Source organism: Poeciliopsis prolifica, unplaced genomic scaffold, assembly GCF_027474105.1.
Source record: "Poeciliopsis prolifica strain line A6 unplaced genomic scaffold, Auburn_PproV2 SCAFFOLD015, whole genome shotgun sequence".
Taxonomy (NCBI): Eukaryota; Metazoa; Chordata; class Actinopteri; order Cyprinodontiformes; family Poeciliidae; genus Poeciliopsis; species Poeciliopsis prolifica.
The window spans coordinates 6,479,634-6,507,056 of NW_026562390.1; the positions used below are offsets into that span (position 1 = coordinate 6,479,634).

The following is a 27,423-nucleotide window of genomic DNA, read 5'->3' on the forward strand; positions in this document are numbered from 1 at the left end:
CAAAGCGCTTTAGGTAAAATCACATTTTATTAATAAAGAAATTCTCTTCAGCATAAGTAACAAGTCTAGATCAACATTAATAACTTCTTTGCATGTCTCATTCATTATTTAAGGTCAGCAATGACTTTAAATAACAATTAATTAGTGAACATTTTGTGCTTGATGTGCAGCGGCAATCATCACTGAGTTATACTAGAGTGATGCCAAACAACTTATAAACACATCCGGTGACTAAAGAACACCTTTTGCTTCAAAGGTTCAGTTACAGAGTAAATAATTTATTACATGAATAGCATTACTACTAAAAATTTTACTCCATACTCATGTTAACAATATGGCTATTTGCTACTTCCTGTAGATTCCTGTCTGGCAAAAATAATCTTAATTATGAGGAAATGAAAATGATAGATCTAATTTCACTGACCAACCAAGAATTGACCTTATAAAGGTAAGGAAACAGACGGATTATCAAGAAAGCCTCTGCGAATAAACAAGAAAAGAACTGAGATTGAAGGTGACGATGACAGATGTTGCTAGAATGAATGACAACAATTGGGAACGGAAACCAAATGGAGTTATCGCAATGACCCACTGCGATCTTGCAAAACTTTTGCTGCTTCAGTGTCACGGAAGTTGTGTTTTTATTATGCTAACCTGAAACTTCAACCCTAGAATTCAATGACCCTGAACCCTCAACCAGAGAAGCTTCAATCACGATTAAAACTTGGCATTGAATATTAGTCTCCAATTATCTTGCTCTTTGAAATTGAATTAACATCTAAATTATAGCGATTAGTTTAACAACCTAAGCTGACGGCGCTCAGAGCAGCAGCCTCCATTCTTTTAAGTTTAAAATCTCTTAATGATGCACATCCCTTAAGGGTTATGGTTGTTTTTGTTTCTGTCTTGAAACATAAAACCATAACAGAAATAGATTAAAACCTTGAAATATTTTCTCTTCTGTCCTTTCACAAAGCTCCATTTCAAAGGATCAGAGTAACTTCAAAAACTGAAAGCTTCCATATTGCAGCCATTTTCTTATGTAAAATTTGGTTTGTGATTTGACGGAGACTATATAGAAGTCTGATTCTCAGACTTACCAGGGACAAATTCCTACTGCAAACATACAACTTAAGACACAGTGATTTTAGGAGATTTGATGTTTAGAAATGGTTGAAAAAGTTTTTGTTTTTTTTAAAGTGCACTATTTATTTTTTTAAAGTTTGTTTTTTTTTTTTACAAGTTTTTTACTTGTAGAAAAAGAGCAGCGCTCACAGCCTGTAAGTACTTTTTTAAAAACCGAATGGAGCAAAAAGAGCCTTCATGGAATATTGTGACCTCTGTTGCATCAATATTAAAAAATATTCATGATAAAAAGTTGACCTCATAAAAAGCATAACTGTATTTCAGTCCTTTGGGCAGGAAGCGCCCAAAGGACAGTTATAAAACTTTGAAGCAAGAAGCAGGAAGTCACTCACAGTCAGTTTGCTAGATTACTGAATATTTTACCCTTCAGGACGAAGCCTTGATCTCTGGTTGCTGAGAGCAACAAAGCTGTTTTTCTTTTTTCCAAAAAATATGAATAATTCAAGCCAAATTACATTAAATACTCAATTACCTGGGAAGCTGCAGCATTTGATTTACTTTGAGTGAAAACACACACGTACAATCTCTTTTCCAAGCCCTTTTAGGACTTCTTTGGTTCAGGATACTCTCAGTGCTTCACATAAAAATTTACAACACAGACACACGTCAATGGTCCTGATAATAAATTCTGTTCAACAACTCAGTGCAAAGTGAGCTGCTGCAGGAAGTAAGACTTTCAAAGTTAAAACGGGAGTCTTTAAAGTAAATCTGCACTTGATAATTTCCCCTAATGGACTGCAAGTTTGGGAAAAAAAAAGAAAAAAATGTATCTGAGTGAGTTATGGTTGCTTGCTCAAAGGACAGTGGAGTTTATTTTGTTCTGAAAACATTTTGTCGTGATAAAGTCTTGAACTGGTGGCAATTTTATGGTAATAATTGTATAAGAGCACACGTCGAGGAACGGTGTGCTCTTATACGATTGATTTTGAACATTTAAATCGTTTAAGAATGAGCAAATATTCAATCTCCTTAAATGTCACTTTATCACTTCACATTTGAGGTATACAATTGTAGTGGCAACTGAATGTGGAAAAGCAGCAGGTTGCATATTATTCTCTAACCACAGAGTCATTCGTAGATTCCTTTAACCCGTTTATTTTCAGGGTCGAACGGAGATTTGAGGTGTGCCTTGGCCTTGTATGCCACTCCCATCCTTTCGAGCGTGAACTCGCCGCTTTTAATGAAATCGGCACTGACCTAGTGACGGAAAATAAAAATAAAAACATGTAAAGGGCTTGAGGAAAGCAGAAATGAAAGAGGGATTTCAAAGGATTCGCAGCAAACAGAAACGAGCAGCTTGGAAGTTCTGAACGCAGAAAGCAATTAAACCCTTTGTGACTCGGCTGTCGGTTCCCCAGAAACACAGAAAGCTCATTTTCACTGACCAGCTCACATTTCCCTCTCGGCAGCCCTCCCTTCTGATCTTCCACTCTGTCTCTCAGTCATTTACACAGTGAAACTAACACAGCTGGCTGTCTATTGCTTGAAACCTCTGAGTAACGTCAGGTTTTTATATAGAAACCTTAAATATCACTTGCCTGCAGCAAAGAAAATACCAACGCTTCATTGAAACATAAAGATTTAACGAGTAGCAAATGCATTGTAGCCCTTTGGAGAATATTTTTTACTTGTCAGTTGGGTCAGATATGTTGTTATCCAGCAAAATTTATTTAAGAAAATACTTAGGATAATAAATATTTAATATAACGATTTAGATTTCAAGAAACATTCTTGTATAAAACAGTGATAAAAGGATTTCTACAAGGTTTCCACATTCATGGTTTATCAATAATTACAACCTTGCTGAGATATTCAGCTTTATTCACTTCTCATTTAGTTCAGTTGAACTGACTGTTGTCCCACATATTTTAAGTTTTTCTTTCGAACAATCTGCTTTCTGTCCAAGAGAGATAAAAGAAATAATATGAAACTATGGAAGCAAGAGCAATCCCAGAAACCAAGACTGGATAAGTCCAGCAGACCTAAATAAAAGGGGAACACAATGTGTAACAAACTCACCAGTCCTCCATCAGGGTTGTGGACGTATCCATAACCAAGAGTTTTGTCTATGAAAAAGCCGTAGTCGGCTCGTCGGAGGTGACCAACAGGGACGCCGTTACGGAATATGGCCTCAAGACCGAACATTGGTATTTTTCTGGTGTAAAAGATAAAAGAAAAAAAAACAAAAAAAACAATGGTGTTGGTGCAACCAAAGATACTAAAGAAAAGTTGAAAATCTGTGTAAAGGAGTAATAACTTCATTTTAGGTTCATGCTTTTCTAACTGAGACTTACCAATTTTTGTGCTTCTTTTCTTTTTTTTAAAAAATGGCACAAAAAAAATTATTATCAATCTAAGGAAGATATTTCTACAGATGCAAGCTCTGACTGCGGATGGATGATCAAATAAAGTAGAGCGATAAAAATAAATTTTTATGCCCGACATAAAATACTACAATGAAATCTGTAGAATGAATTTCCCATCACTTTCATGTCTGCATACAAATTTTAAGCAAGTATTAAAAAAACAACAACAAAAAACTAAACTTTTCTTCCTATTTTGCTGAAGGCTTAATTGCTGCCTTCAGACAGAGGATCTACTGACTCATCGATGGTGAAACAGACGATACGCCTCCTCAGTCCCTCTGCCTTCTGTCTCTCTAGCGTTTCCCGGCCCTGGAACGGGATGGAGCTCTTCAGTTTGCAGGTGAAAGCAAGCCCCGCCTCCAAAGGTGTGTCATCAGGCCGAAGGTCAGCGTGCCAGTGTCTGTACCCTGAAGAAATTTGAAGAAACCGTGAACATGGACTGAAGAGCATCAACACCTCGCCTCCTAAAACCGACTTTGTAGCGAAACAAATGGTGAGAGAAAATCATTATTTCAGCTGAATTTCAATAGGTTAAAATTGTTTACGTTACCCTTCTCTATGCTGAGAGAGTCGATTGCTCTGTAGCCTGAATTGATGATGCCATGCTTTGCACCGGCGGCCATGACAGCTTGGTAGACGGGTACACATGAGTCTTTGGGAATGTGGAGCTCCCAGCCGAGCTCTCCGACAAATGACAGACGCATTGCTCGCACCTGGATGACAGACCGCATGGAAAAGAGGGTTACAGAGGAGGAGGAGGTATTTGTGTGGAGAATCAAGCTGCTCATTTGCATATCTAGTTGAAAAAATAAAAAAAAGAAGCAAAAACACAGAAAAAGAAATGAATGAGAGTCGGGGAAGAGGGTAGGAAAATTTTTGCAAAAATACTGACAGGAGAAGATGGCACACTCCACATGAACAGGAAAGGAAATGAGGAAGGGGACAAAAAAAAAAAATGAGGAAAGGAAACTTCTCCAACAGTTCTCGCAGTTGGTGCAATGACAGAAAGTCCATCTGTCCAGTCAGGGATCACTGCAGGCTCCATATGCACATCTCCAAGCTCAGCGAAGGTTAGTACATTGAGCATATGACCCTAACGCACACCAGATGCATGCATGCCTCACACTGCACTCATGTACCAAGCAGCAAAAAACAAACATACAGACAGAAGCACGACATGAAATTATACGGATAAATGTGTAGGCTTGCGCACCCGCTGCCGATGACAAGTTAGAAAAACAGAAACAGACAGAGAGAGAGAGTCTAATGAGCTGTGAGGGGATGCAGAGGGGCAGGAAGAGCTCTGCTCACACAAACAGCACTGCAACCATTAAACTGTCACCGATACAAGGCCAACAACCAGCTGGAAAACAACACAAGCGCCTCGCTCGGCACACATCCACACACTCCTGCAGCGACGTACGAAGATGCAGATCGCAATCACCAGGACCTCGCATAATTTATGCAAGAGAAAGTAAGACAGACTGAGGGTGAGTGAACATATGTGACGCTGCATGAGTCTGTAATGAGTGCAATGCTCTCTCCTTTTAATCAGGAGGTCAGAAATCACAGGTTAAATCATAAATACATTACAGAATTATTACACAAGTATGCAATAGACTGAACTGAAGCAGTTTAATTTAAAACAGAAAGCAGCAATCGTCCCTGCTAAAATTGTGCAACAGGAATTACTACTATACATTACATTATCTATATTTTGTCTTTTTTATTTTGATGCAGACTTAACCAAAATCATAAGAGCATATTTTTAAAACACATTAAGCCTTAGCAGTAACTTACCAATGTCTAGTATACAACTTTGTGCAGGGATAAAACTTTAGCAATTTGATTATAAACTACTGTAAACGTCCCATTTAATTAAACAAGCGTTTCCAGTTCATATGTGTACTGATTTGACATGTTAGTAAGAAATATAATTTATTCTCCCGCAACACAAATAATAAAGAATGTCTACTTAGCAAATCTCAAAAGTAATAAACTTGTACTCAATACTATGTGACTGGTATCTATGACTGAGTGTGACTCTTTGCATTTCACCTGATATCCTGCTGCGTTCACAAGCTTATGGGTGGAGAAGGGAAACGCTTCGTTGCTGAGATCTGCATCCAAAACATCTTGCAATACTTCTCGACTATTAAGGCAGAAAAAATACAGAGTCACAAACTATGTTAGTCATTCAACCAATTTTTGACCAAATTAGATGTGCTAAGTGTATGCAAACCATGGCTTGTGTGTCTTTTTCATTCTCAATGTAAAAAACTGCTGGATTGAGTAAACAAAAGAGAATTACATTGAAATCAGCTTGTAAGATGAATTGGTGACCATTTGGTCACCTCCCTGACTGGTGACTAGTCAGCTAGAAATGAGAAAATCCAATCTGTTTCTAATAGTTTAACACACAATTTCAAAGCACCGTCGTTTCGCAATCGTTGCTGATGGGTGAAGTTAGTTATTTCCACATTTAGTTCAGTTTTTAAAGACAAAAGCAAGAGAAAAAACATGACATAAGAATCTATTTAAAAGGAATCCTCATTTTCAAAACACATCTGTGGTTCATTCAGGCTGCAAGAAAGAGGACAGTGATATTTTCAGCAAATAACAGAAACGCTAAAGTAGAGCAGAGTTACACCATTCAAATTCTTAAACTTTTCGAACTCAGTTAGTTTTGGCACATGCACCTTCTTAGGTCAAAATGGAGCCATGTTATGAAATATTTTTCTTCTTCCACTCTTCTTTGTGTTATTCACTTCTGCCCCTCACTGTTTGTGACTGATAAGAAAAAAAAAAAACAATAGGTGCAAATTGGTTCATATCTGCAAATATTCTGTGCTACATGAGTAATAAAGTTGGTGTAAAATTAAAAACAGGATGTGCAAAACAATTGTAAAGAAAAATTGCAATACGCTGTAAATTCTAAGCTGCAAGTTTATTATGAAAGAAAAAGTTATCATTTGATTTGTAGGTCAATAAAATGTCTCAAACGGGAAACACTGGACTTATGAGAAAATACGCAATCTTTCCTCCTGAAAACCACACTGCGATCAATATTACATAATGATGAGTCAACACAAAATGATAAATATTTTTATTTTGCACTCTTCGCCTCATCTGCTTATGAGTGGGAAAACAGAGAAAGCAGCTTTTTGAGGATATTTTTCGCCGTGGTGTGGCAGGAAGCCAGGCGTGTGGATATTTGTGGAATGACTGAGGTTATGCTTCTGCAGCTTTGTGCAGGTCCCTTCTTCTAGAAAGCAGGTGATGTAACAGATATAGAAAGATGTGGGCATGGACAAATATAAAGCTTTATTCTTGAGCTAAAATGGGCTGATGTTTACCTCAAACTGTGCTCGAGTCTGCTCAAACTTTCTCAAGAGAATTAAAGAGCCAAGAAGCAAAGTGGTTTATTTCTTTGTTTTGCCATTTAACATTGACTTCTCAGCTGTGCATATACGGGATGTTTCATAATTTTATCAATTGCATATACTGTTAATAATTACCTAAACAAGCGGCTGAGTATTAGTTTCACACTTTGAAACATGGTGCCAACCTCAGAGAAAGAAAATCAGAGACTCCTCTCACTGGGGAACTTAAGTGAGACGTCATCGGGAGAGAAAACCACAACACATCTCTGTAAACACTGTTAACACATCTTCCTGCTCCTCAAGTTTTACTGGGATCAATTTGCTTCATCGGGGAGCAAAAACATGACAGAGGAAGAGTAATTTTCTGAAATTCCTCAAACAAGAAAGGCATAAATATGGTACTGTGGAGAGGCAGAGAGAGACAAATCAAACTGCAATTCTGTAGACACAGTGAAAAACAAAAATCCACAAACAAATGAAGCAACGTGTTGTTGCTAGACTGCAGTCGGGATTGAAATAATTATTCCTGGCTTGACGTAAGCAGATCAGTGAGGAAAACCATGAAATCAGGGGCAAGGTGACTCACAATAGGTCAACCAAGCAGGAAGCAATGAACAGTGAGAGAAGACAAACGAGGAGATCTATTCGATCACCGCAGAGGCAGAAAAAAAGGAACTGAGGAGAACAGATGGACAAAAAAAAGGCCTCCAGGAAAAGATATCGACAAATCCCACACAGAGAACAGGGGTGGACGGACCCTGCAGCTCCGTGAGCAGGAAGAAGAAAGGCAGAGGGCAGAAAAGTGGGGAGGAGAGGCGAGAGAGAAGGAAAAGATAGACTGAAGAAGAAGTAAAGTTGGCCTGGCTTGCTCTGTGAGTAAAAGAAGAAAGAAATCAGCATACACCTGGGCTGCCGTTTATTCACAGCATTATTTTTTTTTCAACCTGAGCGAGTCACCAACCCAAGGTTATGGCTTCGGAAAACCTCAGAGACAGTTCTACACGTGCAACATTATTCTATCTGATGAAAACACATTTTCAATGGAGGAGATGCTCACAATGAGTGAAAAATCCAACAAAAATAGAAAGAAGGAAGAGAGTAACAAAAAACTGAAAACAAGCCTTTAAGAACGCCTGACATGTCCTGGACTTGGAAGGTTTCATCGAGTAAATAAAAAGTGATCAGTTTCTGGACATTCATCATGATGAATGGTGAATATGAGAACATTTTTTTTAAAATACATTAATATTTTATTAAATCTTTAATTTAATTACGTAATTCTAAATTAAATATTTATAAAAATTATCCTCTGCAATTTTGTATATATTTATTTTACAAAAGTAACTGGTGCCAGAGTTATTGGTACTCTGAATAATTCATAGAAAATGAATTTAACTGAGGTGCTTTTGCCCCGTGATGCACTGGCAGCCTGCCTGGAGTCGGGCGTCAGACCCTCCCATCCCGTCGTTTCACAAAATTACCCTGATCAGAATGTTTTGCTGGCATGTCGAGCAGTGGATTAGTTCCTCCTTTGCACTCCATTACTAAATGCTGAACGTTTCCTTCTGTGCTGTAGCTTTTTGAGATTGAGATCAAGCAACTGACTCTCGCCTCACGACAGACGTTTTGTTGTTTTAGATTACTGTCCATCTGTAATGTAAAATCCTGGTCCAATCATCTTTTCTGCATCTCACCTACTCTGACAAGCTCTTAATAAAAAAATTGTGCCTCTGTGATGTTCAGCCATCTTTACTGTTCAATGACCAAATCATAAATTTGACCTACATTATGATTTCCCCATTCTCTTAAGTAGGAATAAATTCTGACTATTCCACCTTCTTTCCTTGTCCCACCTCTTAGGCCCCTGAATGCTGATCATCCCCATGTCTTCGGAGTGGTCTGTCAGCTGGCAGTGGAAGCCTTGGTCCTGAATAACGGTCCTAATGTGGTTCCAGTTGTGTTCGGCGACACCGCCTCCAATGGCAAGGTAGTATGCATCACCTGGAGCAAGAGAGGCCAGTAATTTGAGAAAATTAGGCATAGTTACCCAGCAGAAAAATCTAACATGACTTCTCATCATATGCCGTATCAGGATAACAAATAACATCTTAAATGATGTAAGAATGCAGATGTAATCACATCAAACTGTTTAACTTCACTTTTTTCATTCCTTTATCTTCATGCTGTTAGAATAAATGGAGGTATCTTAGAAAATAATTCTACAGGCATTTGTGTGAAGATATTCACCTATGATTGCAATAAATATTAATTCTACCCATGTTCTCTCTTCCCTCACATCTCTTCACCAGGTTTTGTTTCCGACTCAGTTCTTTGTTTTGGGTTTTCAGGTGAAGGTCATTGAAACGAGGATGGCAGTTTGTTTCTCACCGTCTGATTGCGGTGCCAGTGGCAGCTTGGCAGCGCCCGGCTCCAGCCTGCTCACCGTCAGGTCGGCCTCCGTCCCTCCTCTTTTATTCAACATACACGTATATACAGTGGAGCCTGAAACATGCAAACACCTGTCAGTGAATACTTATTTACAGTGCTTTGCAACAGCATTCATGCCTATTAATCTCACCTGGTCAATATTAACCTCAATGCATTTTATTGGGATTTACAGTGATAGAGCAAAACAAAATATTGCATAACTATTAAGTACAAGACTAAAATGAGTAGTGTCAGTTTGCATTTAGCCTCGTCAGCCAGGTTAGTCCTGGAAGAAAAAAAAAATCCTCCCCTATTGCTATTGCAAGAAATCATACATCAAAATTTGTGGCAAAATGTGAAAACCATTCGATGAGTATGAAGAATTATGAAATATTTATTTCCCCTCAAAATCACCCCAAATCCATGGTTTATTTTCTCTTCTAAGAGTAACACACTATAAATAACTCCTCAGTGGGATGTTCTCTCTAGTCTAGAGTCTATGTATGACCAAAACATTTTTGTTTTATTCTTACAGCCCACCACTTGACAGGAAACAAGCTCAGTAACAGCCAGATGACTCTAATCTGTATCAAAGCATCGGTGGCATATTTTTTTGCAAAGACATTTGTCATAAAGACATCATCAAGAAAACCTCCAAAATCAAATAAATCTGTAACTAATTACATTTATGATGCGTCATCCATTTGCCAAAACAGTTAATGTTTGCAGACACGGTTAAATACGTGTTGATGCCTTCATCAGCTGTTATTTTAAAGAGTGATTATCTGTGTCAGTGTTGTTAACAAATACAAATGTGTTCAAGAAGGACTATTTAACAAGGTTTGGAGGGAGATGTAGTGTAATTGCCTCCGAGATAAAAATATCAGAGGTATGAAATATTGGATTTAAAGGGAACTTGCAGGATTGTCTTGCGTAGACAGATGCAGATCCACACTGCTGCAACCTGTACACTGCTGCAACCACGTACAAACTAACCAAGCTGGAAAAAAAAAACTGTAATTTTTTGCATAATTTGCATCCTTAATCTATGTGCAAACTTTATTTCAAGTTAGAAAAACCAAGACTTGCACAAATACAAACAGTTGATGCATAATCCAAGCTCTAGCCTTAAAGGTCCGGTGTCTTACATGTTTTAGTTGTGTCCCAGAACCAACACACCTGAATGAAAGGGCTGAATCGCTCCCAAAGCATGTCATCAAATTCTGCTGAGGCCTTGTCATGAATCATTCATTTCATTCAGGTACGCAGTGTGGGTGTGCATGTGTTTGCAGGGAGACATGTGTGCTTCTTCAGACAGTTGCCCGACTAACCTGGCTTCTTGTTGACATCAGCTGAGAAGAGCCAATCGGCTGCTTTCTTGGCATCTGGTCCGGTGAGATAGAACTTCCCAAAGTAGGACATGTTAAACACAGCGACGTCATGTCGGCATGAGAGACACTCACTCTTAATCTGCATTGAAAGCAGCAAAACTCAGCACACATGTCCAACACACTCGCTGAAGAATAATAAAAACACGCTGCCATCTTCTTATTTGGAAGAAGGCTTGATCGTTGTTGCATCAAAAAGAGCAGAATTCGTCACGGGAGTGAAGTTAAAAGCAAAAATCACAGATTTCACTCCCAGATTTCTCAATCTCAAAAAGCTATCAAGTTGCTAAATTAGCTTGGAGGGTTAAGGCTCTTTCTGGACCATTAAGCCCACTGCTGATACCCAACACCATTACTTGTTTATGACAGAAATTCATTCAGACTCTCAATTTTTCCACTCTGTAGACTGAAAAGTAAACATTCACACTCATCAGACTAACTTGTGTTTTGACAGAGGAAACAAGCCCTTGAACTTTGTCTGACTTTACACAAACACTTCTGCTCTCTGTAGCTTACCACATCGTGATGCGGAGGGAAGTCGAAGGTGTACTCTTTGCCGAGGAGTTCTTTGTATTTGTAGTTCTCATTGTTCCTAATGTTGTAAGCTCCATAGTAATCATAGTTTTTAGGCTTTTAACAAGACATGCAGACACAGTGTTAAAGTTTGGCAACGACAAGCAGTAAGTTTGTGGTCGTGTGTGTTTGTTGCAGGAGCCTCACAGGAGCCGGCCCATCTTTGTTGAACCAGCCAGGTCTCTCCCAACCATGCCTCTCTTGAAACATGCAGCCTTGCTCTGTCAGCACCTGGAGTGATGAAATCAATACAAAAACAAATCAAATCGCTGCAAAACATGCAGAGGGCACACAAAGCTGAGAATATTGTCAATCTGCTTGTCAGTATTTACTGAAAATACAAGTCAATGGTTAAAAAAACTAAATAGTGTTTATTTTGAAATAGTGAATTTTATGGGACATGTCAACACAAAGCAGAGAATAATTTCAAAGTGAAATGAAACCCTCTTTAATCAATTGCACAAAGTACAATCCAACTAAATACTCCGTCAGACTGGGTTGTTGAAAAGCAAGTTTTATTGACACACATTTCCAATTATATTTAGATCAGGACTTTGACTGGGCCACTAGCCCTGCTACAAACCTCTCCACAACATTCACCTGGGTCTTCATGCTCACTTCTATTCTCTAGTAAACCTCAGAGGCCCTCACAAAACAACTAACTGCACTCTATTTACTTTTTATATGACTTCTGAAGGAAATTATGTGCACAAAATTGATCAATATATCTCTTGCAATAGTATGATAACTGATCAGGACCAATGTTAGGGAGTTAGAGCTGCTGCAACAGCATGTTATTCATTGAGTCTATTGATCTGTCTGCATCAACAAGCTAATGAAACAAAAGACCAGTTCATCCACTTGATCCAACACAAATGTAGACATAATGATTACTGCAGACAGTTGCTGACATGTGTTGCATTTAGAAGAGATAATGAAGTTTCTGCACTAATGGAGGAATTGATAAAAACATGTTGCACCATGTTTGTTTATGTCAAGTGGCTGCAGAAACAGAAGAAAAACACTTCCTAATTCTTGAACACTGTTCAGGTAAGATATTTTGAGGCTCTCCATCCTCTTTGCTAAAACTGACAGTCGCCCACAGTCGGTAGGTATGTTGTGCTATACTCTCCCCCGAGCAGGCATCAAGCTGTCTGTCTTTTGCCAAAACGTCCCACACTAAGCTATATTTACCATCTGTGCTACCGAGGTGGAGAAAGCGTGCGAGCAGCAGTGTCAGAGATGACTTGCTGAAGGTCTGAAATAGCCACATATTGCCTCCTATAAGTAGAAAGTCTCATTATTTGCACAGAGACAGCTTGCCTGCCTGGTCATACCTGAAAGCACACCTTCAAGCTATAGCGCATTACAACATTGTGTCATTTCAGATTTGAAAACTGGATACAAGTGTTCCTATTAAGGCACGTTATGCCGTCTTCAAAAATCTAAGTTGTCAAGTATAGAATGTAAGGGTTAGAATTTCAATTTTTTTTTTTTTTTACGTAGCTCAGTTTTAATTCTGTATGTAGTCAAAAGACTGAATTAAATAATTCCTCCATCACTCCTTTAGTCCTCATTTTTTGTTTTCATTATGCACAATTGTTTAACAAATCTCTGCAGAAAGCTTTACGTACGCCTCTAAAGTGTTATGGAAGCTAAATAAATCAATCTTGGGGCACAAATCAAACTTATGGGACCATAGCTTGTTCTAGAAAATTCATGCATGCAAGTACAAGGGTAATAGTACAACAATGAAAATCAAATAGGCTCTTGCACCAAAAAAAAGTATGTCTCTAAGTGATTCTTTAGTGTGTGAAGCACGGCGGTAAAGTCCATTAAGAGTTTGTGCTCGGCCAAGGAGAGAAACAAAGCTGAAAAACATCCACGGCTTAGCCACCAAAGCTGAGTGGATCATTTATAGTCATGCATTAGCAAATGCAGTCACTGCAGAGCTAAGCTGCACCGCTTATGGCATCACTTTGAATCAGCCACGAGATCAAGAGGAGGAAAAGAGAAGACTGAAGAAATGTGAGACAAACCCACTGACAGAGACAGTGTCGGTGCTTGACAAGCCAAAATTACAGACAAAAAAAGAGAAAGAGAGTTATGCAATCTATAAAAATAGTGGAAGTAATCGAACTTGACAGGAGATGCCCTAATGACTTGGAAGGGGTGAAATGATTGCTAACTGCAATATGACATTCCAGATAAGAAGTTTCACTAAACCAGGGAGGTGATAAGCTGAGCCAGCTTTTCATCACTGTCAGTCTCAGGCAAACTGGCAGCATAGGAAATAGCCTACAAAACCACTTGTCAATGCTTACTTTAAATCCAACCCAGATGTGCAACTTCGTAGTTAACTTTTTCATTTTCTTTCTCATAAAAGAGTATAATATGGAGCAAAAACTCAGCATAACTTTGAACCAAGCAAGACATCCTAACAGGAGTAAGACTGCTCATTAAAGTTATTTGTCAGTCGGTAAATGCTAATGAAACATGGTGAATAAATACCTCATGGAAAGGGTCCTTCCTCATGTTCCGGCTGGCCAGTGGCTCATCAAAGGGAAACACTACAGAATAGTTTTTTGCATATGACTCATGGCTCCTCTCCCTGATCCAGCGTGTGTTGTCTGTCAGCGAACTGTGAAAACGTCTGAGAAAGGAGGAAGAGGAATTTAATGCTCGGTAAAGAAGACACTCAGACTTCAATACAAGCTGTGGCTCCTGGTGCCATTTGATAAAATGCCATTCTTTTTAATGCTTGCCCATATACCTGATGTCATATCCATACATGTCCTTTTCTGGCCGGCCATGTATGATCCACTTAGCGAGCTCTCTGCCACATCCACCACCCAGCATCATACCTGACAGAAAAAGATAAAGAGGAAATGTTGGGAACATTGACATTTTATGTAAATTTATTCAATTTTGCTTATTTGATCTAACCTAACAGTCTTTAGGTGAAACTCGAACTGAAACCTATGTTTGATTTACAGTGCACTGGAGTAGTCAATGAAATGGGGGAGGGAAAAACAGCAAAAGCCATCAACACGTTTGGCTCTAAAGTACATCCACAACTCAAAGGCAAAACAAGAGAAAACCTTAACAAGAAGCCGAAGCTCTGTTCCCTTTTTCACCTGCCTGATGGTCCAACTTGTCAGAAAAACAGAGAGAAAGTCTCATTCATTTGAAAAAGAAAGAAAGCTATATTTTTCTTTGCCACAGCTGCTGTGTGACGTACAACTGAGCCACAGAGGACTGCATTAACCTTTATTCCAACGCTTGACCTCTGCTCAAAGCAGCCCCTGAGCAATCTGACCTCATCATCTATCCAACAGCTGCAGTGTTCTGTTTGTTTCCAGCCACTCACCAAACAAACGATGGCAGCCCAACGCTGTAATCCACCGAGTCCCAGAACTGCTGGGTTAATGAGCTGGGTCCCTTTAGCAACCCCCTGCTTGTGCTGTGTTGCCTGTAATTTGCATACGTTGCGAGCACCGCACAATGTGCTGCATGCACAACATTAACACGCAGCAGCATTGACAACAGAGTCCCTCCATCCCTCCATCTTTTCCCCGCATGTTCTCTTCCTCCATCTCTCATCACTTCACTCATCTGCAGCCAGGAGCTGTCAACTCTGAGCCTGGGAGGAAATCTGAACGGCTGGCAGGCCAGCTGGATGGAGGGATAGATGGATGGATTGAGAGATAAAAGGGAGGAGGGAGAGAGGAGAATGATGGAGTTCACCCCAAACAAAGTGGTGAGAACCAGGGAGGCGAGGTGTCACAGATAAATGTCACCTGAGATAACCACACTGACGCGTGAGTGTCTGCTTGTAAGCTCTTGTGCTTCTGCTTCCACTCATCCTGTCACACCAGAACTCTTTTTTTTTCTTCCCTTTTCTTTCCAGGGTACCTGTGTAAAATTGTTTCTCTTTCTGTGAGAATTTGTGATATTACATTTGCAAATAAAAAAAAATGCTTTTGGCTTCATAAATCCCATAAAAGACTGACCTTGTAACTTGACACAATTTTCCCTATATTGTGTTTCAGTTTACTGGTGGAGTTAGATTTATTTTAAGATTTTTTTTTTTACATGTGGATGACTTTTACATGTTTTTTTCATAAGGGAAACCCGATTACAGCTACAGCAATACCTAAAGATTTAAAAGAGGGGAAAATATGTCCATATAAATCTCAACTTCAAACCATTTCTAGATTTTAAACAAAACAATTTCAAGAGCTATTAACTGATTTTCTTTCTCCCTAAAGAGAACACTGACAAAGCCTTACCCAGACTTAAGGTTCAGCTTAATGGACAGAACCTGACAATAATGTGCTAAAAGGTCACAGTATTATGTAATATCTGACAACACTTTACTGGGGCCCACTCACAAATCAACTTTATTCCAACCCCCAATCTTTTGTCAGAACATCTCGTGTGCGTGACCCCGCAGCTCTCTGCAGAGAAAAAGCTTTCTTTCAATTGCCTATTAAAGCTCTTGCTGATTACTTCAGCCTTTACGCCTCCTCTCTGTCACACACTTCTTAGATACTGATATTTTTCCAGGGCTAATGTCAGAGGCTCAGTGCAGTAATGGAGTGATTTGTGCATGAACAAGACTGTGTATGTAGTCTATGAAGTCCTCTCTAATATTTATTTGTGCTTTAGCCATGTACACAGAGATATAAGTCCAGGTCAAAGATTGTTAAAAGCATCCAAACAATTCACCTTGTTTTTCCTGCTTACTCACTTACGCTCTAAAAAGTTTACTCAGCCTTTCATGCATCATTTCAGATTTCTCAAGGTAAAGGTCTGCATCAAGTATTTCAACAGTTAACTTTGAAACAGCTTTGAAAAATGCCTTTTCTTTATGTTTCTTTAAATTGACGCAGCACATACCAGCACTGTTGAAGCCACAGCCTAGGAAGTAACCTCGAACTTCTGGTGCTTCTCCCATCAGTGGCTTATGGTCAGCAGTGAAAGATTCTGATAAAAATCACAAAGTTGACATTAAATACTGTCTGTTTACATAGTCAAAATTCTGTGCTTCTTCACACCCAGAGTTTTCTGTCTATTGTAGCCTGTTTTATGAAGCATAAATTTAAAAGCGGACTATGAATTCATAGTAGATATTTCTCCAGTAGTATGGCTTAAATCATGCAATTATGGATGGACTGATGGACAGTTAGTTAAAGTGTAGACAGACATGGGACAGTAGGCATGGATGCAATGTTCACACATAAAATAAAATACAAAATCCTCTAAACCATCCAAAACCAGAGTAAGGGCCCATGTGCTGCATATTTTAGATGTTTCCCTGAGTCAACACACCGAAGTTATAAGAATGGTTCATTAACAGAACTCTGCAGACCAAGGTGATATGCTGAAGAAGTAATTCAGCCATTTTAATAAGGTGTATCTCATCAAGTACACATTGACAATCTGCAGCACATCGGCCCTTCAGGACTAGTGCTGGTAATCACTTTTTTAAATAAATCATTTTGTGCATGCCTTTTGTTTTATTCTAATGTTACTACTGTGATGTGAAGTTTTCTACTTTCCTTTTTTTTGGGTCAAATTATCAGGCCTCTGCTTAGAAGCTTAAAAAGGATGAATTAGGAACTTAACACCAATTGATCCTAATCTGTAATGAAAAGAATCCAACAGCTGCTAATGGTACACTCTATTACTTGCCTTGACAAATTTATTATGGCCTCTATAATGAGTCCATAATAAATCATTATGTGTGAGAGTGTGAGTTTGTACCTGGTCCACAGACAGTGGACTTGATCCCAGTCTGCTCCAGAACAGGAACTCTATTTATAGCTCCCTCGATATGTTGCATAAATACGTCCCAGTCCAGGTCAAACAGGCTGAAGGCAAACTTATCTGACACCTGGGAAATAAGGAAACATTGGGAAACTCCATAACAGCAAGCAAGTCAAAGATGAAAAATGGAAACAGAAAATTTGTTTTTTTTTGGGGGGTCCATTTTGTATTTTTTCTTGTACCAAATACGAACTCAAATAAATTTTAGCGAGCAAAGAAATGTGAAACCTCTCAATTTTTATATCCCCAAAACAATACTTTTGATTCTCTCTACTGCCTGAGACACCACCCAAACAGCACAGTGAAAAACGTTTCTCCTCAAGATGAATAATGATTCAATTTGGTGCAGAGTTCAAATTTCCCTCAACCAAGGCTGGGATCTATAACCTAAGTGAAGGTGCAACATGTTTTCAAAAGCACAGTTTTAAAATGTCTAAAATTCCATGTTGCACTGTTCCTATAATTCAAAGTCTTTTTAACGAGATGCCACAAATCAACCACAGCCTGGCTACCCAAGAAGAAAGTCCAACTGATTAGCAGCAATGATTAGCGTGTTAGAATCCCTGTCTTACTCACTAAAGAGCAGTTGAGCTTTGTCTTTTTGCTTCTCTCCAACTCACTCACTATAACCAGCACTAAACTTTTAATGCCTGTTTTGTAAGCAGTAATCACCTCACATCCAACATAGATTATGTCAATTTAGATAATCTAGAAGGAATTTAGTAAGCCTGCATTTTTTTCTGTGCAGCAGTTTTCAAACATACTTGGACTCCATTGGAGCATCTGGGGAGCAGCACAGCTTTCCAAGTCCCTCCCAACCCATTGGTCCTGCTTATCATCACGCTCTGCATCAATTCTCACTGTTTTCCCACTAATTCTCCTTTTCTGTATTGCCTCTTTTCTTCCTCCCCATCCATCTTAGACATCAAAGGAACCCTCAGCTACCAAACGAGAACAAAAGAAGCTGCCACCACACAAAGAAATCCTCTCTCACATAAAACCACAGAGGAATATGCAGACTGGCAGGCTGCAAAAATGGAAGAAACTGAGGAGGTCGAGCAAGAAGCAAGAAGATATCATCAAGGCCCTGAAAAAGAGATGTCTTTCTAATGTCTTTCATGTAATTGTGAATGTTACTGTTACAGGATTAAGTTGCTTTGAAAAACCAGAGATTTGTAGGGAGAGAGGGGCTAAGTCCAACATAAATGTACAAAAGACACACAACAACCCTTTTAACACCGCTTTGTTCCCTCTGATGTCACAGAACATATCCAATAAAGCAAAAACACTTCTTAGTTCATAGGTAAAACAAAAGCTAAACCCCTCTACATCTTGTCGAATCAGATTTTAGATTTCTCAACATGTTTTATTGAAATCAAATTTTTTAGAAGAAATACTTTGAAATAAATAATCCAATGAGGGCCAACTTTGATGCAAAAAGGCGAAGAGAGTGAACTTTTCTGGATGAATCAGAGAAAAAATCATTATAATCACACAAGTTTATTGATCTTTGGAAAATATGTTGTGCTCTTGTTAAAGACAGTTCTTGTGGACAACAGCCAAGTCCTATTTTACTTCCCACACTGAGTTAGCTTTTATTACAGGGAAAGCTAACTCAGCTTTCCCTGTAAAGCTTTCCCTGTGCCGTAGCAAGTGCCACACCAGCGTCTGTGCTGCTCGCTTCTCCTCTTAGGTCCACGCTTGTACATTTGATTTTTGATCAAGGCTTTTCCACTTGTGAAAATCAAATTTTGTCACGTTAGTACCAAAAATGGAAACTAATTAGAATCAGTTCCATGGTAAAAAACTTACAAACAAGATCCTATAGATAGCTTTAGTTTGTGTTGCTATGCAAACTGTTGTCTTATTTGGTAAAAAAATAAACTAAAATTAGAACTTGCTTCAGTTGTTCATATAAAAATTTTAATTTTTTTTTTGTTTCTTTAACCATTTCAAAATATAGATACTATAATTCACTATTAGTTTAAAATATGGCTAAACAATCCCTATACGTAATACTCAAATCGCAATAAACTTCCAAGACTGCATCACAAATTAGCCAATTATTTTGTAGCCACATGTTGCAGCTCTCTCTGACTAATATGATGTGATTACACTTGCTACTTGATGCAACAGAAATAGTTTTGGGATATTGTCAAGTTATTAATTAAGAAGCCACAACTAAGTCGTTTCACAGTTTAAAAAAGCAGACTTCAGCCAAAAGCAAGATTTTCAATAAAACCTTGCTGAAATAGAAATAATGCATTTTTCTCCAGGAGCTGAATAGAGCACACATTATGTCTGTATTGGCTGCAAACCCAAAGTATAAAGATATGAAAATTTTTTTAAATATTACTTTAATGGAAATCTCATTTATTGCAACATTCACCATCACTATTGCAATACTGCAGGCTTTTCCACTTGTGCAGAACTATTTGATGTGAGATCTTTCCAGACAGAATCTAAGAACAAGACATAATATTCAGGGTTACCTCCTCCCAGAAGATGGGATTTTGTTCATAACCACCCACAGACAGAGCATCACCTTGAAGGCGCAGGTACACGGATGCGTCATGGTCCCTGACATTTGGCATGTTCTGCAAGAAGTGAAAAGACAAGTTAAAGGATTCAGTAACTAGAGCTGAAATTAGTCTGAAGAACTCTCAGATGCAAGCCAAGGGCATCGGAAGTAAACAGTTTTCACTTATAATTCCCACTTTATTGTTTAGCCTTTTAAGTTATTCTGAGATTTCGTCATTAAAACACATTCTAGTAGGTAATACTGAAAATGTTTAAACTTAATAAAGGAAACTGTACCAATCAATATTCCATGCAGAAAATATACAGTGAAGCAAAAAATCTAATTTTCCTCCTTTATTTTCAAGTGACTTAAAGTCTGAACAGCAGTCCTTTTGCAGTGAACAGTTTTACCAAATGCAACCAAATATAAAAAAACTAGCTCAGAAAATGTGTAATATACCCAATATGAACAAAATAACACACTTGTAAAAGTATTAAAACTAACTCCTGATACTTGGTGCAGTTGTCTTGTTGCCTTGCTAGTTGCAAGCATTTCAACAGGATTTTGCACATCTAAGATTGTTCAAAGTGTGTTATATGACTTGCTATGATGCAAAACAAGATATTGTTTTTACAACTGGAAGCAGCTGATTCACATCTCAAAATCTCAAATAATACTTGAACTATGACCCCAAGCTCAAGAGGAGTTAAAAAAAGAGGCCTTATGGATGCAGAGCAGGACCAAAGAGCAGAGAGAGGAGGGGGAAAATAAAACTATCTCTAATGGGTAAGGATCAAATTCTCAACTCAAACTTTGCCCGATTTTGAATTTGGCTCTGATGTTTTAGGTTGAAATCAATCAATATGAACAAGTTCAGTTAGTTTTTGTGGGAGCTGATCTCAGAACCATTTCTTGCACAGGCTAAACATGTACAACACTGGAAACATATATCAAATCAACCTTCAAATTGGTTTACATTTTGACTCAAAGCTCCTGACATCACATTCTTAAACTGGACAGATGTATTGAACTCTCATGTGCCAGAGGATCTTTCTGCAAAATCGTTTTTCGCGTCAAAACCGTCTGGTCCGTATTCATTCTTCCCAGACTCCATCGACTTTTTGGGTACAAAACCAAAATACCAGCAAGCCAGCTGACATTTTAAAAGCTGCAAATAACGAAAGCCAAACTGCTCCTTTGTCCTCTCCCTCCTCCTCTGCACTCAGCTCAGTGTGGCAGCTCCATGTGATCAATACTGAACACTGTATCACTCACACAGATAAAAAATATACACAGACCTCCACAGCAGCCTCACAATGACAAATACAGACACACGGACAGCATGAAGCGCTTGACCTGACAAGTTGCACACACTGGGCACAGATTCCCTGACGACATCTGTTTAGTGGGTGAGCTGACGTCTGTGTGCATGATGGAGAGGTAATGCTTGTTAAGCTTCTCTTAAACTATATAACACAAGAAAGCGCTGACAGCCCACTCTAAAACCACCAGCCTCTCGGGGAAGAGGATATATGAACACAGACTGCATTAAACAAGCAGAAGCTGGACAGAAACTGCATTGACACATTGAAGCATTTTACATTCCATGTCTCATAGGTGCTATATAGCGTAAACAAGCATAGTCAAAGCAAGCACAAATAATAATAGATACAAATTAACCTCTTTTTTTTCTCTCCTCCAAACACATCAACAACAGCCTGGAAAATTAGGAGCAGTAATTTGCTTGGTCACAGTGACCCCTGCTGGTCATATTAACCTGATACATGGGAAAGCTTCCACACCAAGTGCCACATTGGCCCGGTGTTTTGTAACATCTAACATGTCTGGTGAACTAAAGGAAATAATAATTAATAGAAATCTTACCTGTATGCCCTCTATCCTCTCTGTCACCACATAAGCATGATGCATGGCAATAAGAGGAACATTGACTCCAGCCATTTCACCAAGCTTGGTGGCCCACACACCTGTAAGGAACAAGGTTTACCGAAATGCCACAATCTTTTGTAAATCTTTTGCCACAATCTTTTGCCACAAACTTTTGTGAGTATTTACAAAATGCCCCAATGTTGCTTTCTTTTACCTCATCCAAATATGTTGACATTTTTTAAGCAAGATAAAAACATGCTACGTTGTCAAAAGTATAGGTCAAGTTTCTCTGAGTCTTACCTGCACAGTTCACCACACACGGTGTTTCAATGGTTCCATGAGATGTCTCCACCGCCTTAACCTTCTTGACCCCAAGGTCGTCCGTTCGCACTTGGATTCCGGTCACTGGGCAGTTCTCGATCACCTGATTCAGACAGGAAAGTGTAGACATATGACATCCAGAACTATTTAAAGTTGGTCAGTCATTGTCTTCATTTAGTTTGTAGGATTTTTGAGAGTGGTGATTCATGAAGCCCTTTCTTCAGCTGCAGTCCAGATTTTGTGAATTTCCACCAAACTCTTGAATGGGCTTTGTTATACAATTCTATTAAGGAAGCAGAATCACATAATAAAACAAGAAGCATGTTTCTTGTGTGTCATTTTCATTTTGTCTTTCCACTCAACTTTCCATTAGTGTTCTTCAATCAAGAACTTTTGTAAGAAGTGTAGTAATCTTCTGCGGCTTTGTGAAAGGAACCAGCATCTGTCTGCTGAACAACTGAAAGTCAGCAGTGCTTGCATGATTTTGTAAATTGACATTTTTGTACAAAAAAAAAATCCCTTTTTTAAAAAAACAGCAAAACAGAGTCAGTAGATTAGCACAAATTACCTTGGCTCCCCTGGCTGTGGCAGCTCTGCTCAGGGTGGTACAGGTGCCTGCAGGGTCCATGGTGCCATCTTTGGGAACATACAGCGTTCCATACAGATCATCAATATTCATGAGGGGATAAAGGTCCTTAGTCTCCGCAGGTGACAGAACATAGGACTCGATGCCATAAACTTTACCCAGCTGAAACATAAATGGCGATTGACTTATTTTCTATGATTTTGAATTCACATTGAATGTGTTTTCCAACTACCAAGATAGTTTTCTGGTCAATAAAATCCAATGGAAAGCTTGGGAATGTTTCTGTATTTAAATTTGCCCATTACCAGTTTTGATGAAGTTATGTAATCATAAAAAATATATAAACAATCAGTCATAATAATAAAAAAATATGTCACACCCTGACAATTTTGGACATTTTTGTTTTGATCTCTATTAAATAGGTAACATGCTACAACATGTGGTGTGTGACTGGGTATATATTAGGTTATATTTAAACTCTTTTAGAAATTTAGTACAAAAACATAGATTGTGCCCTCTAAAATCAAAAATCATATATTCAAATAGTAAACCACTTATTGAGACAAATAGTTTTGGGCATTGGGCATTAAACGATTAAAAAGCTATTTCAAATTACTAAGAATCTCTAACGACCACATGAGATAAACTTGCTATTCTCATGTCTATCAGCATCTTTTATCTGAAGTTCTTGAGAAAGACATTTACTCACCCCTAGCTTCTAGTGAACTGTGCCCATTACGGTGAAAACCTTAAAGCCTGTCACTTCAATGTGCCTAAAAATTCTGTTTCTATAAGAAATCTATATGTACTGCTGTTGGGAAACAGTGTAGATGAAAATTTCTGTCTGAATGTTTGTAATACTTTATATTAATTAAACTTATTAAAAGGATCCAGCAATGCATGGCACTTTAAAATGACAGGAAATCAAGAACCAAGCAATCGCTGTCCTTACCGACATGAGGCGCTTGTATTCATCCAGTCTTTGCTTGTTGGAAGCAATAAAGAGTCCTCCATTCTGGATCCAGCCAGTGTGGAGACCCGTTTCCTCTTCCAGGTCTTTGCTGATCACGTTCCTAGTGTGGGCCAGGAGCTCCACCTCCACATCACTGGGACGGAGTTGCCACAGAAGGCCTGAGACAACAGTCTGATGTGAGTTGTGATTGAACATGGACAATTGTCTTCTAGACAAAACCCTAATCTAGCCTAACGAGGCAATGTAAATTCAGGCACAACCTAACCTAAGACTTTAGATCAACTTGTTTTGGTTAATTCTGTGGTAGTTACCGGCCGTATGCCAGGTGGTGCCAGCAGTCAGTCTGTCTCTCTCCAGCAGAACTACGTTGGTCATCCCCATTTTGGCCAGATGATAGACGGTCTGACAGCCGAGACTCCCTCCTCCAATCACCACCACATCAGCTGACCTGACAGAACAGGAAGCAACTTTTAAAGCTGGGTTGAAGCAATGCTAAATCTACAGTTTGAGTCTAAGAAAAATCAGCCTTGATATTTATTTGTATTAAGACAGAATATCCAGAGCTGAAGCAACCTTAATGAAAATCTGCTAGATATAAGCATGAAACAAACTTTTCAATTGCAACATTTACTGACTGAAACATCATCTTAACAAGTCAGACTCTGTCTGTCCATTCAGGCTAACCTTGGTAAAGGCTTAGTGGGTCCTGTGGAAGCTCCTTCCTCCTGTTTGAGTGTCTTTTCATAGGGGACACTCTTTTCACTGGTGTGTTCAGTGCTGTAAGACCGAGAGCTTGTCCGGCACAGTGGGGCTCCAGAGGGACGCACTGCTGATACGAGGCGCTGGACTGCACGCCCAACGAAGGCCATCTCCTCTGTGACTAGGTTGACAAATCCAATAAGACCATAAGACTTTACAAATAATTTTGGTTCTATCAATTCACCATGGGTTGGTTTCTGGTATGAAGGTAAAACAGTTTGTTATGTTGTTCCTATGATTTAAGTTCTCACTTTTAATAAGATACCAGAGAAAGTTTTCCCGTGCTGAATACAGTTGACTGCAGTCAGCTGGCTGAAAGATGGTTGTAAACACTATTCCCTCCCATTTGGCTTCTTGGAAAAATATTTGATTTAAAAAAAAACATACCCAAATGAAAATAGCATTGTCTGCGTGCATTATTAATTAGCTGATATTAGACTGTTAGTTTTGTGTTTCTTTATAGAGAGAAGACAGCAGAATAATGTAGCAACATAAAAATAAAAAATCAAAATTTAGCAAGTGTTTAAGAAAATAACAGTACATGTTAAAACATTATTAGAACAAATAATATACAATGTTATGTTATATTCTAATGCTGTCATTTGATTCTCATGCTGGTCTATGCTGACTGGAAAATATTGAGAAAGGTCTTCCTACAGTTAGATCTAGTTTTATATATGCCTCAATTTAATATTTTTCTCATCTTAAATCATGTTATTATAAAAAGTTTAAAAACACGTGTGATTGGAAAATATTGTGGACTAACTTACATATAGCATTTTGTTTGGTTAAAAAAAAAAAACATTGAGGAAAGACCAACTTATCAGGTGTGTTACAACACCCCAATACATGTCAGCAAATATCTTACACTGACAGCCTGAAGCTGCTGTGTGAGCTGAATTCCTGTATAGAGAGATTGAAACTTAAAAGTGTGGTCAAATTATCACAGCCAAATGACTAAAAAAGTAACACACTAACACACGGTGATTATCATACAACATAAACATGAGGTGGCAGACATTGGCAGAGTTCAGATGAATGCAGGGCCAGGTGCCTGGAACTGGGCTGCTCCAGTGTAACACCCAGCCAACCATCATTCAGGGCACAGCAAGCTGAGAAGTATATTTTTTTACTTTACACGTCAATATGTAAGCAAGCGATCAAAGCACGAAACAACACAGGTGAAGAAGGCTGTGGAACGGGAACGGCGTGTTACTAAACGGCAGTAATTGGAGAAACGTGGCAAACGGGCCACGGAGTCCAAACGAGATACACTGCGCTCTCAACTTTTTTGCTGCAGTCTGGGTTTCAACGTGGAAAACTTACAGTCGAGACCGAGGCACAACAGAAGCAGTCGATGCGAGGAGGAAAAAACTCGAGAAAAAGAATGTGCAAAAAAAAAAAAAAAAAAAAGGAGGGAGGGAGGTGGTGGGTAAAAATGGCCGAATAGTTCCCAAAAAAAAGAGAAAAAAAAAAGCAAGCGATACAGAGGTGGTGCAGCGTGGGTTGGAGAGCACCGCTGTCAGACAGCACGATCTGCAGCGGGTCAGCAGCTCGAAGTCCCTCCTTCTTCCTTTCGCCCTCTTAGATGAGATCAGGCCACTGTGCTGAACTGACTTCAGCTGTTCTGTAGGGAGAGAACTGGGCTGGATGCATGCGAACTGCATAGACTTTAACATCATTGACTCATTTCATCGAGTGAAATGTATGCAATTCATACATTGCATACATAAAAAAATTGAAATTAGTATTTCATCTTGGAAATTCTAATTTTGTCACCTATAGAAACATGAAAATATTTCTATAGGAAAGATAAAAAAAAGCAGTCATAAACTTTTATTGCCACTTTTTAAAACCCTACTAATGGTTTTGTTACTGCTTCAGTGGACATTCATTTCCAGCTGTTTGGTTTCTGCGTTTTATGTGACACACTAACACAATAGTGCATAAATTTAAAACAGGATGGAAAAGGTTTGGTTTTGGTATTAAGCCCCTTTTACTCTGATACCCCAGAAAATCTGCCGCAACCATTTGCCCTCAGAAGTCTGGTTATTTATAAGGGTGCACACATCTGTAATTTAATCTTGTTATAAATGCAGCTGTTCTTTGTGGCCCCAGAGGTTCATCAGATAACATCTGAGAACAAACAGAACACAAGGAACACAGCAGACAGCTCAGGAATAGATTTGTGGTGACGTTTTTAGCAGGTTTATCTTATAAAACAACATTCACAGATGTCAACATCTTACAGAGCAAATCATCAAATTAGAGAATGGTAGATCTCTGAAAACCAAGCTGTCCTCTTGAACTTTGACACAGTATGTGCTAAAGGCCATTCAGACTATACAAATATTTAAAACACAAAAGTGTCCTCTAGCTTTCCATCTTGTTTAATTTCTGTATAAGTGTTTTAGTTAGATGTGGGGGAGAGCAGCTGTTTATCAAATCCCTTCAGGCACAAAGACCTAATGAAGCAGAAGTAGACTACAGTAAACCCCCATCACACACAAAGACACAAAGTTATCGTCTTAGTCGCCGGTATACATTCACTCTACAATCCCTGTTTCGAAATAGAAAACGTCTGTAGATACTGATCTCTTTATTACTTCTCTCATTTTCTGTCCATTTCTGACATTAAAGTACAATCACTGTTAATGTTCAACCCAAATGATTAAATGATAACAAATATGGGTTTTTCTTCAGTTTACGGTCTTAATCACAGAAATCTAACCTCCTTGAGTGAAATTGAGGAGAACTCGAGGTTAATTAGTAAAGCTATGTTTCCATCACAGGTAAAACAGATGAAGCCGTGCATATGAAATGACTGGACTGACAGTTTTTTTTTCTATTAAGCACTTAAAACAAATTCTGCATGTTTTTTTTATGCGTATGAACACTGAAAATTATTTAGGAAGACAAGAAATGGTGGTTATTTTAGTATGTTCACGTTATGAAACCTGACTCCCTGTTGCTGCGTTCTGCCTGTTTTGGCCTGCTGAGTGCACACCTCCTCACCAGCAGCCAATACGATGCTGAGTTTAGATTCCCTCCTGTGACGGGAGGTTCTGTCTGGTTTGTACAGCTTTGAACAAGACAGAAGCTGAGTGTAGAAACTACTGCTGCCTGTAACCTTATTTTCTCGATAGGCGTGTGAGCTCCGCTTTAAATCCTAATCTAAGGAAGGCAGGAAGCTTCAGCAACATTTGGGTTCCTCATGAATGATATTTTTCTTTTTAAACACAGGCTACAGATAGATAAGCT

The 27,423-nt window shown here is 38.7% G+C and overlaps 1 protein-coding gene across 2 annotated transcripts; it reads right to left on the minus strand.

Moving 5' to 3' along the window:
- Positions 1-8: 8 nt before the first annotated feature.
- sardh (sarcosine dehydrogenase) lies at positions 9-25,705 on the minus strand. 2 transcript variants are annotated; one of them, XM_055040290.1, is made up of 22 exons: positions 25,489-25,705; positions 24,088-24,283; positions 23,715-23,851; positions 23,383-23,561; positions 22,413-22,592; positions 21,824-21,947; positions 21,521-21,621; positions 19,608-19,712; positions 17,053-17,182; positions 16,186-16,272; positions 14,057-14,147; positions 13,795-13,936; positions 11,431-11,514; positions 11,227-11,340; positions 10,654-10,792; positions 9,284-9,397; positions 8,749-8,896; positions 5,571-5,664; positions 4,063-4,225; positions 3,751-3,919; positions 3,166-3,301; positions 9-2,343 (listed from the first exon to the last, which is right to left on the minus strand). In XM_055040290.1, the coding sequence occupies exons 2-22, from the start codon at positions 24,270-24,272 to the stop codon at positions 2,215-2,217; spliced, it is 2,751 nt and encodes a 916-aa protein (XP_054896265.1). In that variant the 5' UTR covers positions 24,273-24,283; positions 25,489-25,705; the 3' UTR covers positions 9-2,214. The 2 variants fall into 2 exon arrangements, with proteins under 2 accessions (XP_054896265.1, XP_054896264.1); XM_055040289.1 differs by lacking the exon at positions 25,489-25,705 and adding an exon at positions 24,414-24,515.
- Positions 25,706-27,423: the final 1,718 nt, after the last annotated feature.

What these genes read in the sequence shown, in the direction of transcription:
- sardh (XM_055040290.1), bottom strand. Translation starts at nt 24,272, where the DNA reads ATGGCCTTCGTTGGGCGTGCAGTCCAGCGCCTCGTATCAGCAGTGCGT. An exon ending in ATGTATGGATATGACATCAG is followed by an intron (nt 13,937 to 14,056) that starts GTATATGGGCAA and finishes CTCCTTTCTCAG; the next exon opens with ACGTTTTCACAGTTCGCTGA. An exon ending in ACAAAGATGGGCCGGCTCCT is followed by an intron (nt 11,341 to 11,430) that starts GTGAGGCTCCTG and finishes TCTTGTTAAAAG; the next exon opens with CCTAAAAACTATGATTACTA.